Source organism: Aphis gossypii, unplaced genomic scaffold (genome assembly GCF_020184175.1).
Source record: "Aphis gossypii isolate Hap1 unplaced genomic scaffold, ASM2018417v2 Contig00381, whole genome shotgun sequence".
NCBI classification, from domain to species: domain Eukaryota; kingdom Metazoa; phylum Arthropoda; class Insecta; order Hemiptera; family Aphididae; genus Aphis; species Aphis gossypii.
The window spans coordinates 5,638-23,960 of NW_026083086.1; the positions used below are offsets into that span (position 1 = coordinate 5,638).

The 18,323-nt window shown below is 29.3% G+C and overlaps 1 protein-coding gene and 1 pseudogene across 1 annotated transcript; one reads left to right on the forward strand and one right to left on the reverse strand.

Moving 5' to 3' along the window:
• Window positions 1-6,771: 6,771 nt before the first annotated feature.
• LOC126553958 (zinc finger BED domain-containing protein 4-like) lies at window positions 6,772-7,841 on the reverse strand. Its single transcript, XM_050209073.1, has 2 exons — window positions 7,124-7,841; window positions 6,772-7,061 (listed from the first exon to the last, which is right to left on the reverse strand). Exons 1-2 carry the CDS (start codon window positions 7,839-7,841, stop codon window positions 6,772-6,774), a joined length of 1,008 nt encoding a protein of 335 aa, XP_050065030.1.
• A 5,047-nt stretch (window positions 7,842-12,888) lies between these two features.
• Window positions 12,889-14,628, forward strand: LOC126553961 (uncharacterized; annotated as a pseudogene).
• Window positions 14,629-18,323: the final 3,695 nt, after the last annotated feature.

The window sequence follows — 18,323 nt, forward strand, 5'->3', positions numbered from 1 at the left end:
GAAAAGTAAGTTTAATAAAATAGTATTTAACTACAATTAGTTTAGTTGAACTATTCTAAAGTAATTATCAAAAACCAAAATATAGTATAAAATATAATAAAAAATATAAATAATAATAATAATAATTTTAATAATATTAAATATAATTGATTATCTTTCTTTAACCATGATGTAAGATATATAATAATAAATAATTTAAAAATGCTTAGACTATATAGTAATCATAATTAATTATTTTTTTTTATTTAGATCTATCTGAAGAGGTAGATATTATTGAAATAAGTATGGCTGATTTGGACAAGAGTACCGTTATGCAAGAATCAAGTGACTTTATTCAAACAAATAATACAATTATAAATCGTAGTATTAAGTAGTCATAATTTTATAAATAGTAATTGTCTTAGGTACCAGTGTATTTGATGGTCAACCTGAGGCATCAACTTTGAAGAGAGGGAAAAGTTCATTAACACGTTCGCTGCGGGATGACGCCTTTAGGCGTCATTTCTATCGTTTCCCATGTGCGGATGACGCCTTAAAGCGTCATTTATACATTTATTTTCAACTATTTTTAATTTTGTCAGCGTTGCATTTTAATCTTTTTTTTTTCGTCAGCGTTGTTCAGTACATATTACTGTGTGTGTGTGTACAATCCGTATCTCAAATTTTCTATTTTTAGGTCTACAATAAGACTTGAACGGGGAATTCTTTTATACTATTATTTCATGTTATTTTAGCATTAATTTATCAGTTGTTCGCATGTGGTTGACTGTGTAATACGTAATTATAACTGTTCGTGATTCGACTGTAAAATACGTAATTAATACGAGCCGTTATTTGACGTATTTTATTCTTATTTTTTGACAATATGAGTAATAAATTGAATGAATCTGGTCCATCTCGACCAAAGCGCATTTGTACAAATCGGGAATATGAAAACAGGATTGAACAGATGATTTTCGAGTCCGAAAGTGATGAACATTTTGAATTTTCCGACTCCGACAGCGATTTTATGGCTGAAGCTTCTTCCCGGGTTGCGAATGATTCTGAAAGTTCCGAATGTTCCGATATTGATGTTGATGTGGACGATACAGGTAATATACAAAATACTCCTACACAATCATGGTTTGAAGAAGAAACTGATATGCCTAATTTTAATTTTACGAAGTATAATGAATTACTGGTTCCAATACCAGGTGATGGAAGTCCTATAGATTTTTTTTTCTTATTATTCGATGATGATTTCATTAATTTATTGGTCGATGAAACTAACAGTTACGCTGAAAAAGAGTTTTTACGTTTTGGTCATTATCCGAGTTCACGTATATCGACGTGGAAACCCACGAATAAAGACGAAATGCTGACATTTTTAGCTCTGATTATTCATACTGGTACGATAAAGCTAAATAGATTGAACGATTATTGGAAAAAGCACCATCTATTTAATATAACTTGCTTTTCAAATTATATGAGTAGGGATCGTTTTTTAGTAATAATGCGCTGTTTTCATTTTGCACCAAATATTGATGACCAAGCACAACCTTTAGATAGGAATGGGTATACGAAAATCAAGCCGCAGCGAACGTGTTAAGTCAAAAAGCCAGGTATTAATTTTTTGCTCTACATTGAAGTAACATTATGATTTTTACATTTCAGTAACAGAAAACATTATGTTGGTGATTTTAAACTGGACGACTTAGATTCACCTAACAGGAGGTATAAGTATTGGTTGGCAACCAAAAGAGAAAGTAAAGCGAAGAACGATAAAATTTGGAGATTAAAAAAAGAGAAGAAAATATTGAAAAATAAAGTGATAACTATGGAACAAACCATTGAACATTTAAAAAAGGATCGTCATATTTCTGAAAACTGTTTCACATTTCTGAAGGTTAGGTTGTATCTTTATAAATTATAACTAAACACTGGATTTATATGTTTTTTTATTAATTATAACTAATGGTATACTGTGTTGGTTGTCCGATTATTGAAAAAGTTTATGTTATAAATAAATAGTATATGTTTTTATAAAGTTTATGAATACAATATCTATTAATAATTTGTGTTGTAACTTACTCAATGAATAGTTCAAAAGAGAAAATTAACTATTGGTGAATGCTTATCTTATACTTTTTTAATGTGAGTTGGTGAAGTTGTGTATGAACATATAACTAAAACACAATAAAATGTTTAAATATATTTTTTATTAATTTTTGACATAGGAAACATTACCTAACGCTGAATTGATTAGACGACAATTACATCATGATACACATCAATATTCTTGCGCAGTTTTGCTTTAACTCTTCATTTTTTCATTCCTTCTGCGTATAACTATGTACGAAATACATTCAACAAAGCTCTTCCTCATACAAGTACAATACGTAAATGGTATACTTCTATTAATGCTGAACCTGGTTTTACTCAGGAATCTCTGAATGCTATTCGTTTGAAATCCAAAGAAATGAAACAAAATGGTAAATAATTTATTTGTGGATTGTTAATGGACGAAATGTATATAAAAGAAAATTTGAAAAATAAATCACATATTATATTTCTTAATATGTCTATGGGGGCAAGTTGTAGTCTATCTCTCTTACTCAATGATCATATTGGTTTTCTCTCTCAATGCGCAGTCCATTTCTTAATATGTTCATGGTCAAGTATAGACATTCAACAATTAGGATGACCTTTACCACATATATGTATATATATATAATATATATATATATTTACATAGATATTTCTTTATCTAATCAGTTAAAATAATTCTTATCAAGCATTGGAAGAATAAATATTTTATTATTTCTTCCACATTCGGGGTAAGTTATAGTCTGTCTCTCTAACTCAACGTTCAGACCGTCAAACCCTATGGGTACCATAGGGAACGCGCAATCCATTTCTTAATATGTCTATGTGACGGAGCAATGGATTGGCTGTCTAAGATCAATGTTCGCCTTTAAATATATTATGAGCTCTTATTATTATTAACTTTGCTATTGCTAAACTTATTAGTTTATTGTAAATCTATATACTCTAGTCCTCGTAGCTTAGCTAATTTAATGTTTATTTAGTTTTGTTTTATGTTAATTTAATTTGGTTTTCACCAATAAACCTACGCCATGTGTAAGAAAAAAAAAATTATTTCAAAAAATAATTATTTTAGTACGTTGCCAATATACGCTTCTAGAATGCGCTAGTAACCACACCTGTACCATTAGAAACATTTGAGGACCGGCCTTCTACTACCCCCCGGCCATGTCGATTCCAGTCCTGTATATCTTAGTCTGTGACAACATTTACGCTCGACAGCTGATATGATAACGATTGACAGTCGGCCATATACTGATAAATATGATCAGTACAATAATTATTGTATTGTTATCAGTTGATAAAAAAGATATCTCTTTACAATTCATATTAGACGTTTTTGATTTCATTTGACTAGAGGAGCCATACAACATTTTTTTTTTTGGTAAAAAAATGTTTAGGGGTAAAAAAAAATTGGTAAAATTTACCTGGTAAATTTACAGCACTCACATCTCTATTTTTTTCCATACATATTTTTCAATTTTAATTTAAAAATTGTTTTGAAATTTTAAAAATACATAAGATTTATATCACACATGATAAATACAAAAACAGAGTAGGTAAAAAATTAACCCATCTTTGAAATCCTTTATTGTACCAATATTTTGCATAATTGACCAGTGTCACGTATTCGTTATATAGTCAGTATTATTAATATATGTGAAGGAAAGATAAAATAAATAAAGAATATTAACAACAAACAGTATATAATTGTTAGATAATTATAATTTATAGCTCAGCATTAATCAAATATAATAAGTAGTTAAATAAAAATAAGACAATTTATTGTAATAAATGTATTGGTTTATTCAGAACCAATTAAAAGCAATAATGCTTTATAAGTGTAAAGATGAATGAGTATGTATAATGTTTAGATAACTGATTTACATTAAACCAGCATTTTAAGCATAACGTCTCATAATATATAAGCTAAAAAAAAAACAGTAGTATAAAAAATACATGGTGCTTAGATGACATAGCTATGCGATATTGTATATTGTGCAATTGCATCTTATTATTATACGTATTTTCCGTGTCTATGATAATGGTGTTCTTAATACTCTCTAAACATAATATATGTATTTAAGGGGTTCAATGAGGGGTTAAATTGGTTTTCTATGAATACAAACATGCAATATATTATATGCAACAGACCTATACCTAATAAGCAAAACTATTAAATACTTTCGCATATTTAAAGTTGTATATATTTAATAATAATACGCCGTCTGTGGAAGTGAAGGCGTATAGTAATGTACCTACACTGATAATTAATAAATACTAATTTTGTATTGAGTATAACGACCCAGCAGACGTAATTGCTGTTTGTGTAGATAAGGAGCTATAGTTAAATGCGGAGCTGGATATATCTAGAGTCGGCGGGTTGTCTATAATTTGTTGAAAACTTGGTGAAACGGGACAAGCAGAATTTTTTATAGGCTTACCGTTTTTTTCGACTAACTGGTAACCGGGTCCGGCAATGTATTTGACATGTAGATTAACGTTTTTGTTTGAACTGTTGTTCCGGCCGACAGGATTTGTGCCGCCCAAAGACGACGACATAATTGACGCACGAATTAAGATAAGGAGCGATAATACAGAGCAAGATAAACTAGCAAAAACGAACAACACGAAAACACTAGGTATTAGGTACTTATAAATTATTATGATAAGTTATATTATGTATTTGCAGTTTGAAATTTTGTAGGTAAATTTATCATTCAAAATCATAACTTTTATTGATTTTGTTATAATTTAATAGTAGGTGGACAGGACGTGGTCATTATTAATAAATTATAATATTATATTAGGTACCAATAAATATAATAGATTTACCTAACCTATTTGGCTTATATTGGCTATATATTGACGGCTTAAACGTGCACTTAGGGTTTTTGATTGGGGGTGCTGCTTAGTGCTTACAAATTGTTCTAGTTGAGCTACTTTCCCTCTCTCAAAAATATATATATATAAATGATTAAAAAATGTACTATACTTACTTGCAAATTAAATTATAAAAATTAATTTTAGAATATTAGATTGTATTGTGGCGACGATGCGTGTGAAATCTTGAACTATATCGTACATAAACTATCAGCGTACATTATACGTATAATAATATTTTTAATTATTTATTGGTTAAAAAAATCACGACGAATAATAATAATTATTTAATGTTATATACCTATACCATATTATAAAATATAAATATATAATGATATATTATAATATGACTAATGACTATACGTCTATACGAGTCTGCTGGCAAAGATATAGGTACAATATATCATAGAGCTATACGCATAATTATATTGAAATTTATTATAATATTAGGTACAATAAATTTGGGCTCCCCCTCAAAAATAAAAATAGGCCCCTAAAATATTGTTTTATAGGTAGGTATATTAGTTTAAAAATATTAATCTGATATAGGTAAATCAATATTTTAATAACAATTTTGTTATGATATGATAAAAAATAAAAATATTTATTTAATATTACATTATAACACAATTATTACTTAATGTCTAAACTCTTAATAACTAAATTTTACAAAATTATTGATGTGTAAACATCTATGGTATCGATTTGTAGTACGACCTTCTTGGGGAATACGCGCAATTAGTGTGATAAGAATAATGTTATCAGGAATGACGTTTGGTTCTAAACAAACATATTTTAACACGGGAATGGATATGAAATATATTTTTCACGAGATTTTTCATTTAAAACAATTTAAAATATATATGGTATATACTTATTAGTGTTGGTACTATCCGGATACTCGGATATTTTTAAACCCGGATAAAAATCAGTTCGAATATATTCGGGTATTCGTGTACTATTCGGATATATTCGGATAGTCGTACTATTCGAATATATTCGGATAAACATACTAATCTAAATTTGTACAATATGTTTATAACAAAAATAATACACAAAATCATGGTGTGTCTGACAAAATATATATTAATATATATTTAATATTATATAATAAGAGGTAGCGTAAAACAATAATATATAGTATTTAAACAATATTAACAAAAATAATACAAAAAATCATGGTGAACAATATATATATTAATAATAAGTGGAAACGTAAAATAATAAATAGATAGTGTTTAAACAATAAAAACAAAAATAATACAAAATGTAGTACGTTGAAAAATACTTATTTTAAATATTAAAATTTTTTTTTGCTTAAGAAACTAGAGTGGAAAAACATTTTTGCTTTTAATCTATTACGTTTTTTGATGTAGAATTTCCCGGCGGGTAGAAAAAACTCTTTCTGAAGATGTTGACGATGCAGGAATACATAAAATATTTTTAGCGACCTTGCAATTGTTGGGTATACAGGGTGCCACGGAGATCTGACAAATTAAATAACATACAATGATACCCATAGGCGCCCGCGATGTTACTTAACAAGATATTGATATTTAAAAAAAATTGTAAAAAACAGCCACTTGACTTAAAATAAAGTTTTACCATATAAATTTTCTAAAAATCAGATTTACAAATTGGCTATTTTGAATATTCTGGAAAATTTTTTTATCAATTTTAAGTTTTTTATTTCAGTATTAAAAAATAAAAAATAAAAACATTTATACTAAAAATGTAGTACAATTGTCTAGAATTATACTTAAAAGAAATTTTTTAAAAATATTAATCAGAATAAAAGTTATTTCATTTGTCAGATCTCCGTGGGACACCCTGTATTGTTTCGTGTTCTTTCCACCAAATGCATGGATCTAAATTGTGGTTAATTTGAATTTCAGTAATATACTGTTCAAATTCATTATATGAAATGTCAGCTTTCCCAAGTAGTATATCCATAGCTGTTGTGTTTTTGGTAATTTGATCCTGATCTTTTTCAGATGTTTCCTCATAGCTTTGAATAAGAGATTTGACAGTTTGTCGAATATGTTGCTTAACATTATCGGAAGTTTCATGGTTCAGATTTTTATGTCTAGGATCTAATAAACATGCAAATACGCTTACTTTAGGTTCCCGATTAATATATCATCGTTATGAATACCAAATCCAAAACGTTCACACAATTCATTTGATACTATTGATTTAAATTTTACAGTTAATTCATTGTCACTAGTATTTATTTTAAATTTATTTGACAACAAGCTACTTATTATAGGCCTTACAATAGATATCGTCACTTTTTTATCAGCAAAAAGAACGGTTGTAGCTAATTCTAATGGTTTCAAAAGTGATATTAAATTTCTGCATTTTTCCCAGTCATCTTCGAAAAACTCGAGTTTTTTGGCCATTTTTTTTGTAAAATATAATTGATCTGCCATTACAGCAACTATTGCTGACCGCACTTCGATTAAACGTTCAAACATGTGTAACGTGGAATTCCATCGTGTTGGACAACATTGAATTAAACGTAATTTTGGTTTGCCATTGTTTATAAGATGAGACTCTAATGCGGTTGTTCTTTTATAAGAATGTTTGAACGCAGACACTATAGCTGAAGCCTTTTTGGAAATAACCATACATTCATCAATTCCTAATCCTTTGTTCACTGCTAGTTGTAGTGTATGGACTGCGCATGGCATACTTCTACAGCCTTCATTTATATTTTCTCGTATTCTTTTTATTGCTTTAGTAATATTGAACGCGTTATCGTGTGTAATACCAGACACTTTTCCATCCACATTCCAATTCTCCATAACTTCTAGAAGGGTTTCTTTTAAATTTTCAGATGTATGATGTTTGGATAGTTCTCCTGTATACATATTAAAACAATGTAACATCCAATCATTATCAATGAAATGCCCTGTAACCGTAATATATGAATCTATGGCTAAAGATGTCCAAGCATCTGTGGTTAATGCAATTTCTGTTACGGAATGTATTTTTTCTTTTATTGAATTAAATTTGTCTTCATATAAGTTATGGATACGTGTTTTAATATTTTTTCTTGATGGTATAGTACAGGGGTGGCCACAACGAGGCTCGCGAGCCACATGCGGCTCTTAAATCAGTTTCGTGCGGCTCTTGAACTAAATTTAGACTAAACTTAATTAATATAAAATTTCGTTAGAAACGTTAGATAGCATTTTTATTGCCGTCGATTTCGTTATCATTACAGTCGTTATTACGACCGCGTCAGACGACGACGATAATTTCCGGCGACAATTTCCGTTATCGCGTTGCCGCGTTAATGTTTTTAATTTTTTTCTGTGTGCTGTTTGAATACAGTTGTAGCCTAGTGTCCGAACAGTTACGATGTTATCTAAGAAGCGTAAATATGAAGAGGAGAATCGAGCTTTTAATACAGACTGGGAGGAAGAATTCCTTTTTGTAGAAAGAAACGGTAAGCCAATGTGTCTTTTATGTCAAGTAACTTTGTCACAGTTCAAGGCCAGTAATCTAAAACGCCATCATGACAGTGGTTTTAATAAAGATTTTCCTGTTGGCTCTCAGTTAAGGAAAACCAAACTGAAATCACTCAAAGAAAAACATCATGGTCAGAATAGAGTTATGTCAATGTTTACCAAGGAAGCAGATTTAACAGCAGGCTTCATCTTGGCTTTTAATATTGCAAAAGCAAAAAAGCCTTACACAGAGGGGGAGTTTATTAAGAAAAACATGGCTCAAGTTATTTCTGTTTTAGAACCGGAAAATAAAAAAAACTGCAGAAATTAATAAACAAAATGCCTGTTGCTAGACACACAATAGAGAGGAGAATTTCTGTTATTAGTGCCGATATTTTAAATAATTTACAAACAAATTTAAGCAAGTGTTTAGCAGTAAGCCTGGCACTGTACGAGTCTACTGATATTAAAGATATGCCACAACTTGCCATATTTGTAAGATATGTGTCAAAAGACTTAGAGGTGGTGGAAGAACTCTTAGAACTGGTTACTTTGAAGAATACTACTCGGGGTTGTGACATTAAAGAAGCCCGGGATGGGGTTACAGAAAAACGCAGTGCCCATCGGTAATATTGTCAGCATTGCTACCGATGGTGCACCTTCTATGACGGTACAAAACAAGGGCTTATTGGACTATTAAAAGCTGACACATCATATCCGGATTCCTACCTGTACATTGTATTATTCACAGAGAACATTTAGCAGCAAAATATTTTCAATATCCGCATATTATGCAGATAGTTCTAAAAATTGTAAACTATATTCGCTCAAGTGCCAAAACACACCGACAGTTCAAATCTTTTATAGAAGATATGAACAACTATGAGTTACCTAATGATGTATCTTGGTACTGCTTAGTGAGATGGCTATCAATAAGCAATGTTCTTGGCAGTTTTTTTGAGTTACTTGATCCAATCAAACAGTTTATGGAAGAAAAAAGAAAATTTTTTCCTAAACTTAATAACCCCAGTAGTTGTTACATTTGGCTTTTTTTACAGATGTGGTTCAGTATTTACAAACTCTAAATAAATCTTTACAAGGAAAGGAAAAACTTATTTCTGATTTGGCCCAGACTGTATTTAGCTTTCATAACAAGTTAAAGCGTTTTACAAAAGACCTTCAGACAAAAAATTTGCTCACTTCAAATGTTTGAAGAAAATTAGTGAAAGTTTTCCCGACATTCCGGCGGAAACTGAAGAATGTATGAATAAGATGTCAGGCCTTGCTGAAGAAATCAATCGCAGATTTAATGATTTAAGATCACTTAAACCTTCATTTTCATTCCTGGAAAATCCTTTTGCTGTTGATGTTGTGAGCGATGGTTGTCCTATTTCATCACCAATAACAAAGGATACAGCAGCTGTAGAGTTGGAGTTACTAGAACTGCAAGAAGACGAAAGACTAAAAGGACTTAAACGAAGTGGCGTTTCAACCATAGAATTTTGGAAAAATGTCCCAGAAGAAAAATACCCACAAACAAAAATGTGTGCTATGAAACTAATTTCAATCTTTGGCACTACTTATGTGTGTGAATCATTGTACTCAACATTAAAATTCATTAAATCTAAATATCGATCTGAACTAAATGATGAACATTTAAGTGAACTTGTGCGAACTGCACTTACAAATTATCAGCCCGATTTCACAAAGCTCACAGAAAAAATGAACACTCGAAAAAGCACTTCTCATAAATAAATCAATAATAATGTTAATAACTATGTCAATAATAATAATGTTTTATGTAATGTAAAAAATAAACGTTCCTTCAATTTGAGTTCATTTTTCAATGTGTCTTCATTTCAAAAAACATCGCTTTACAATGTGGCTCACCTCAAATTAGCTTTATAAATTTGCGGCTCCCAAAGTTAAGGTTAGTGGCCACCCCTGGTATAGTATATTGAGGTTCAAGAACGTCTAAAAATTATTTAAGTATTAAAATTAATAAAGTGGGTAAGTGTATGTCACTCAGCTCACTGCTGTACAGTAGGTTACAAGTGGGTCAATGTAATAGAAGGTGACAAATTTGAAGTCAATAATGCAAAATCATTGTATACGAAAAATGATTCTGAATGAAGACGGTCAGTAACCCTAGGATAATATTAGTAATAGTATATTTGATCATTTGATGATATTATTCTGATTAAAGTAATTTATTTTACTATTTGGAATTACTATTAGATAAAGGTAGACAAACTTATGAGTGTTTCTATGCAATTGTAGATTATTTTCCTTTTCACATTTTTGGATTTTTGTTAGTAACCTTTCATAGTACATTAAAGATACCGGTGACATTTTTTTTTCTTATTTTTGCATATTTTTAAAAAATTTGAAATGTATTACATAATTTTAAACCGAAAATTAAAAAAGAAAAATGTATAAAATAATATTTTGTCAAGTAGAAAATTATAAATAATTTTGTTGGCATTATAAATAATAACTAAAATAAGATAAGATGAATAAACGTTTGGGTCGACCTATAATGTTAATTGCTATATCAGTTAGCTATCTAACACTTAGTTACGTCGTTAGTCATTTAGTCTGTAAAACGTGAAAATTCCAAAAATAAATAATTTGCTAATTTTTGTAATTTTTATGTATTTTTTTTAATTTCCAACTTTAAATGCGTATAAAAAATTTAATTGTGACTCTGTATTTTTAATTTTTTTCAATTGTTATTGTAACAATAAATTAAGAGCTTTGTATAAAATTTTCAATTTTTTTTACCTAACTAATGAAATGTTATTAACATGTTAAAACACACTTCATTGTAAAATGTAATTTAAAAACTAAAATGTAAAGATGCTTTGTATAATAGACCTACTCATCAGTTTTCGGAATCCTTCGTGATCTACTGTGTTATAAGGTAACATATCAACACAGATCATATTACTAATTGCTTGAGTAATCAATTCTTGACGACTTTGATTTATAGGACGGCCATTTACTGCTGAAGACACAAGTGACATTCTAGTTTTTTTCTCGGTGGTTCGGTATTATTTTCTGAATCAGAATCTTGATTTCTATTTATATTACATAAAATTATACTATATAATAAAATTTTCCCCCAACATATTTATTGCAAAAGGCAACTTCCTAGTAGGAAGTTCCTATTTTGTATCTTGTATAACGCTAAACCACCACTAAATCCCAAATAATTGAAATATTTAGTAGATAAGTACTTACGTCGATTGAGATGATTCAGTATCAACAATGTCAAATCCATTTTCTAATCGATGAAATTGGTTGTAATGATTCCAAAGACTTGATGTGGAACTTTTATTTTTTAATGTTGCATCACATGTTTTACACTTGGATGAATTTACGTCTATTTTTTCGAAATAATTCCATACTTTACTTATATTTTACGAGACATTGTTGCCAATATATATATATGATAATTTTTAATTTATTAAAATGTTGAATTAAACAAGACAAGTAAATTAATGTGTTCTTTAAATTAAACTTCAACAGCACAAAATTAAAAAAAAGCTTAATTAATCCAGTCTCCGAATAAGTGAAAACGATTGAACTTAATACGTTATTGTTATATGGTTAATACATGATTACGATATCTCATTTATAACTATTATTGGTATAATATACTACCAATTTATTATAAAACGTAAATCCCAGTGTCTCATTAGATTTATCTCACGAATCACAATAAAAATACCTACCGCTTTGCTGTACATTAGGTACCGTGTGGATCACTATTATATATTATAGGAGTGTTTGAACTACAAACGCTTATAAAAAAAAAAATTGACAACCGAATTTTGATTTTTTTTTAACTACAATAAAAAACTCATAAGAAACCTTGTATTAAATTTTCAAGTTTTTTTGGTCATCCCTAATTTTTCTTTTTTTTCTTTTTCTCGATAATTATTTCAAGATGTTTACTTTTGACTTCTATAATGCACCAAGGATACTCGCTTTTCCATCGGAAACCACACCCGAAGTTTGAATTAAAGCATTATTTCGACTAGTTATGCTGTACACAGACACAAAAACAAAAAACACACACATTATTGTAGAATCATTACATTCATCACTTCGTTCAGAATCTAATAAATACTTGATTAAATACACTACAAGTATAAAAATCCGAATATCTACTATTAATATTCGAATGTTTGATTATTTTTTATCCGATTACTATGGATATTCGGATATTCGGATATTATGGATAATCGTGAATATTCGGATTTTGTAATTTAAATTATCCGAATATCAAATACTGGTTATCCGAATATTTAAAAAATCCGAGTATATGTCCCAACACTAATACTTATATTCAACATTTAAATAGTTAAAAGAAAAAACATTTAAACGAATTTAACTTAAATAGTGTTCAGTTCTATTTTTATAAAATATTTAAAGGTAAGGTAAGGTATAAGGTATGGTTTATATTTATTTTTTTCAATTTTTCTATGAAGTTATATTTACTTTTATAATTCTATCATGAATTTTTAGTATTTTTTTAAAATACAGTAGTTAACAGTAATGTGATGGTTTGTTGCTGGGCAGTTGGCTGTTCTCATAACAGTAACAGATGTGATTGTAAGTTTTTTAGATTCCCTACAAAGGTGAATCAGAAACAAAAATGGATAAAGCTTCTAAGGTAGATACCTAAGTGTTTATTTTATATTTTTCTTCATTTTAGATTTAAATATAGTGTGTAAAAGTTTTTATATACCTGTATTAATTAATAATTATGTACTTAATTCTTTTAAATGTGAATCTATTTTAATTTAGGAGAACAGATTGTCCAAGTACATCATCTCGTGTCTGCAGCTGTCATTTTGTGGATGGTATAAAAGCAAATTTTCCCACACTTTTATCCCATAGAAAAAACAGTTTCTTGAACACCATTTATCTCCAGAGAAAAAGAAAAATCGAATTTTTAAAAAGCCAGTAATAATTGTAAACGAACCCACATGTGATGACAACCCACTATTAGAATTTGAAGTATTTCAAGAAGACCCAATTGATTTGTCTCTCCGCCCTCAAGAAATTGACAGGTATATTAATATTTGTTTATTTAGATATTAAAAACCTTGTATTTTTTTTTACAGTTTTAAACCATCAAATCTGGAGCTTGAAAACTATTCTCTTGCAGAAAAAAACAAAAATTTACAATTACAAATTAACAATTTAAGTATTGCATTTTCATTTGAAAACTTGTGTCAAAAAGAAGACCTTGTCAAGTTTTACACGGGATTACCTTCTAATGAAATATTTTTGGCCCTATTTAATTTACTAAAAAATTGTGAGATCCATTATTATTTGGATTGGAAAGTTAGTAGTATGAGTAAACCTGACCAGTTAACTCATAACATTAATGAAGCTAAGACATAATTTTCCTCACTTAGACTTATCTGTTAGGTTTGGATGTAGTGTAGCTACTATAAGTAATGTTACAATAACTTGGATAAATATTTTACACAACATACTTTTTAATAAATGTATGAATAAAATACCATCCAGACATAAAAATAAAACTTGCCTTCCTAATGCATTTAAAAAATTTCCGAATTGTCGTGTGGTCATTGACTGTACTGAAATTTTTACAAGTGTATCACGTTTGTCCATGAATGCTCAAAGGGATACTTATAGTAGCTATAAACACCGTAATACTTGGAAAGTCTTTGTTGGAATTGCTCCAAATGGAGTTGTTACTTTTGTTAGTGATCTATTTCCTGGGTCAACATCAGACAAAGTGATAACTCTAAAGATTGGCTTACTTGAGCAGCTAGTACCCGGTGATCTAGTAATGGCGGATAAAGGATTTTTAATTCAAGATATCTTGCCTCCAGGTGTGTTATTAAATATACCTCCTTTCTTAGACACTCCACAATTTACACACGAACAAATTATTCAAACAGAATCAATTGCTAAAGCTCGTATACACATTGAAAGGGCAATACAACGCATCAAATGTTGTGATGTATTAAACTTAATTCCTTTCTCATTATTAAAACAAGCTAATTCTATATTTCAAGTAATTGCAGCTTTAACAAATTTACAGCCACCACTTTTACAAGAAATTAAAGATAAAATGTAATTATTTAAAAAAACAAATATACTACCTAGCTATGTATTTATTAACTTTAAGTTTTGAATAAATTTACATATTATATATAAATGTTTTAATGTAGTTATAAAACTAAACAATTGGTACTGTACTTGAAATAAAAAAAATTAAAGGAACTTTCAAATATTATGTACCTATAATTAATATAAGTTCTACATAATATGCATAAATCTAATCTAATTTATGTAAAAAATAATAATCATAATAAATTGATAATAGAAATTAAATCAAATATTAGAATAACATAGTATAGAAATGTATAATAAAATACAAATTATAATAAAAGGAACTCGTTAGCCATTTCTTTGGTAAAAAAAAAAAAAACTTCTAAATTAAATAAAACTTAATAATAAAGTTATCAGTGACAGCTTATAAAAAATTTAAAAAAAAATAAACATTGTTTAAAAAGTAAAATGCTACATGTGGATGAGGGATGGTACGTATTTAGCAATAAACAATTTCTCTAAAATGTCCAAGTTGACTTCCCATTCCACATCTTTTTCAATCTCCATAATAATTGACTGATCTGGTGTCCATACTACCAAGTAACAACATTTGCGCTTGGTCAAATATAACTGCCCTTGGATTTGGTCCCAATATACATGATTTTTGTTAATTGAAATTATATTATTTTCTTTATATAAAATGTAACTATGGTCTTTTTCTATTTCGGTTTCAAGATTTTTATTTCTATACTTCCAAGGACATTTTACCTCAACAATATAATTAGAATTTACCAATCCATCTGGTGAAGCTCCCAGAAAACCAATATTACTCAGCCATAAACCTGAAGGAACAACTTTAACATTTTCATTTTCTTCTAATAATTTAATACCATTGATTTCATTTGAAACACCCCACTGTACAGCATGTATACCTTGTATATTAGCATTGTTTTCTAATGATTTAAACGAGGATTTTGGAAATTTACCCCTTTTACAAGCTGCTAGAATTACACCAAATTTGCTTGCAGTTATTCGGCTTTTCCTATACTCAAACCATAATGGATTTTCACTTTGCCCAATGGTATCCTTAGCAATTTGCCCTATTATATTATCAGATATATACAATTCACTTTGTAAATACAATTTTATTGCCTCAAAATCATTATTCTTAATAAAGTTTTTACAATCTTGGACAAAGCTCTTTATAGACGAAAGTACAAATTTAGCCTCTTCTACTTCTGGTTCTGGTTTTAACAACCATGTAAATCCTACAGGGACAGATAAATTGCTGATGGTATTTTTGAAATTTTCAAAATCCACTTCAGCTACACTTGTATCTTGGATATCATATGAGCCATACATATCTTTAATATTTTTAACATAACTAGACACATTAGTTTGTCTAGAACTCCATGAGCAAGCTTTGTCGGTTGAACTTAGGTTATAATGGGTATACAATGCCAAAGCTGTAATATGGCGACAAATTGCAACTCTGCGTGGGCAAGAACAATGAGCATCAGATATACTACCGTCATTTAATAAAATCCTAACCTTGTAAGGATCACTTCTCATACTTGGTTTGACATCACCTACCACAATATTTTGTTCTAAATCTGCCTGGAATTTTAATAAATGGCCATCTTTATAGGCTATTTCCCCTCTTCTAAATTGTTTCATTTTGTCTTTAAAAAAACTACAAAGAGAACTAATGGATAACACATGATTTCCAGCCATTACTATCTAAATTCTAAAGATAAAATACTAAAATATATTTACGGAAAGAAAAAGCGAAAGTTTTACTAACACGTCGACTATACGAGTTCCTATTAATGTTTTCCCACCAGTTAAAGTAAACAAATTCAGATATTATTGTTTTATGTGATAAAATGTGGTATCTCAATTCAATATTTGGTTATATTTTACCATAATTCAAGTCAAAAATTATAAGAATAAATTAAAAATAATATTTTTCCAATTCAATCCTCCAGTGTTAAAATATGGTTATTTGTAACCAAACGCCATTCCTGATAACGTTCATTCTTATCACCACTAATTGAGCGTATCGAGCGTCAGGCGTAAGTCATGTAGATGTGACTGCTTGAGTGTGTGTGTGTGTGTGAGGCTATTGCGCGCGGTCTTCGCGCAGGCTACCCAACATACGCGTGGGCGATGGTGGACGTCACGGGCGGAGTGGGGTGGCAACACCGATTCATTATTATTATTAATATTATTTATTATTCTCGTTTACGTATACGCGCGAAACCGTGTTTGTATCGTATAATAATATTATTATACACTACTCGTTTTGTGCGTCGTCGTGGTGTCTGTACGAGATATTACTATATTACGAGGTATTGAGTAACTCAAACATTACTGTGGTTTATCAATTGAAAAGGTTACTTTTAATTTAATTTAATTAATAATTTTAATTTTTAAAACAACGTTAATGCTAAAAAAATCAAAATGTTATTATTTCTTTTATCCATAAAATTGCAGCTGTATAATACACAGGGACTGAGACCGGACCGAAAAAACCGGTTACAGAACCTAAAACCTTGTATAAATTAAAGAACAGAAAATAACCGTAACTTTTATTTTACATTTTTAAAAGACCCTAACCAAAACCGAAAAAATACCGGTAATTAGGGTTTTTATCGGTTTTCAATTATCTAGTGAAGTAGAAATAGGTTAGGACATAATTTAGATTTTACAAACAAGAATTATATTTTATACTTATATAGTTTTATAATACACAGTAGGTACCTACGTACGTAATGCTATATTTTGACGCCGACCGCGTCGCCCGTATATCCGCGACAATGATGACGGCTGACGTGCGACGATGACGGATAATTATTTCTACTGATACACTCACAAGTATTTTTACTATTGAAATAATGACACTGTGTTTATTTAATATAATATTATTACACAGTTCACACCACATGTATCACATTATATATTATATTATATTTATTATTATTTTACTCGACATTCAGTCGTTAACGCAGTTTCACACCACACACAGCAGTCTATCTGTGAGTTGTGACAAGTTCATATTAAATATTAATTATGGGCCGTTCAAAACTACAAAACTACACTAGACGGTGTATTTTCGCGATTTTTAAATGTTAGAAAATCAGAAATTTATGTATCTTATTTCAGCTACCATAAATAAATAATTACATGTATAAGAGATATTGAAGAAATATACATTTTAAAGAGAACGCGATCTTGTATGATTATACAAATTCCCACTCAAACCATGACATTATATTCCCCAATCAAAGTCGTATTACAGCTAAGATGTTTACACATCATTCGTGAGTACAAAGGCGCACTCACATGCTTTTTTTTAATTTAAATTTCTATGATCTTCTAGCATTTTTTTCAGCAAATTTGTCAACTAACATGTTTATATCTAAACTGCGAATTTTCTCGTTTTCAATACTCAATACACTTAAATCTGATAAACGTTGTTGTGCCATAGTACTTCTTAAATAACTCTTAATTAGTTTTAATTTAGAGAACGAACGTTCTGCTGTAGCTGATGTTACTGGTATAGTAAGAAATAATTTTAAAACGGTGGCTACTTCCAGAACACTTGGTAACATGCAATTATTTTGAACAATCAATAATTCAGCTTGACGCTAGAAACTTCTTTTATATTTTTTAATAGCACCCTTCTGAATGAAAGTATTTGCTGTACAAATGATAAAGACAAATCATTTGAATACTGTTCTACTAAAATTTTAGCAAAATGGGTCAGTTCTGTATCTGAATATAATACTAAATTTTTGG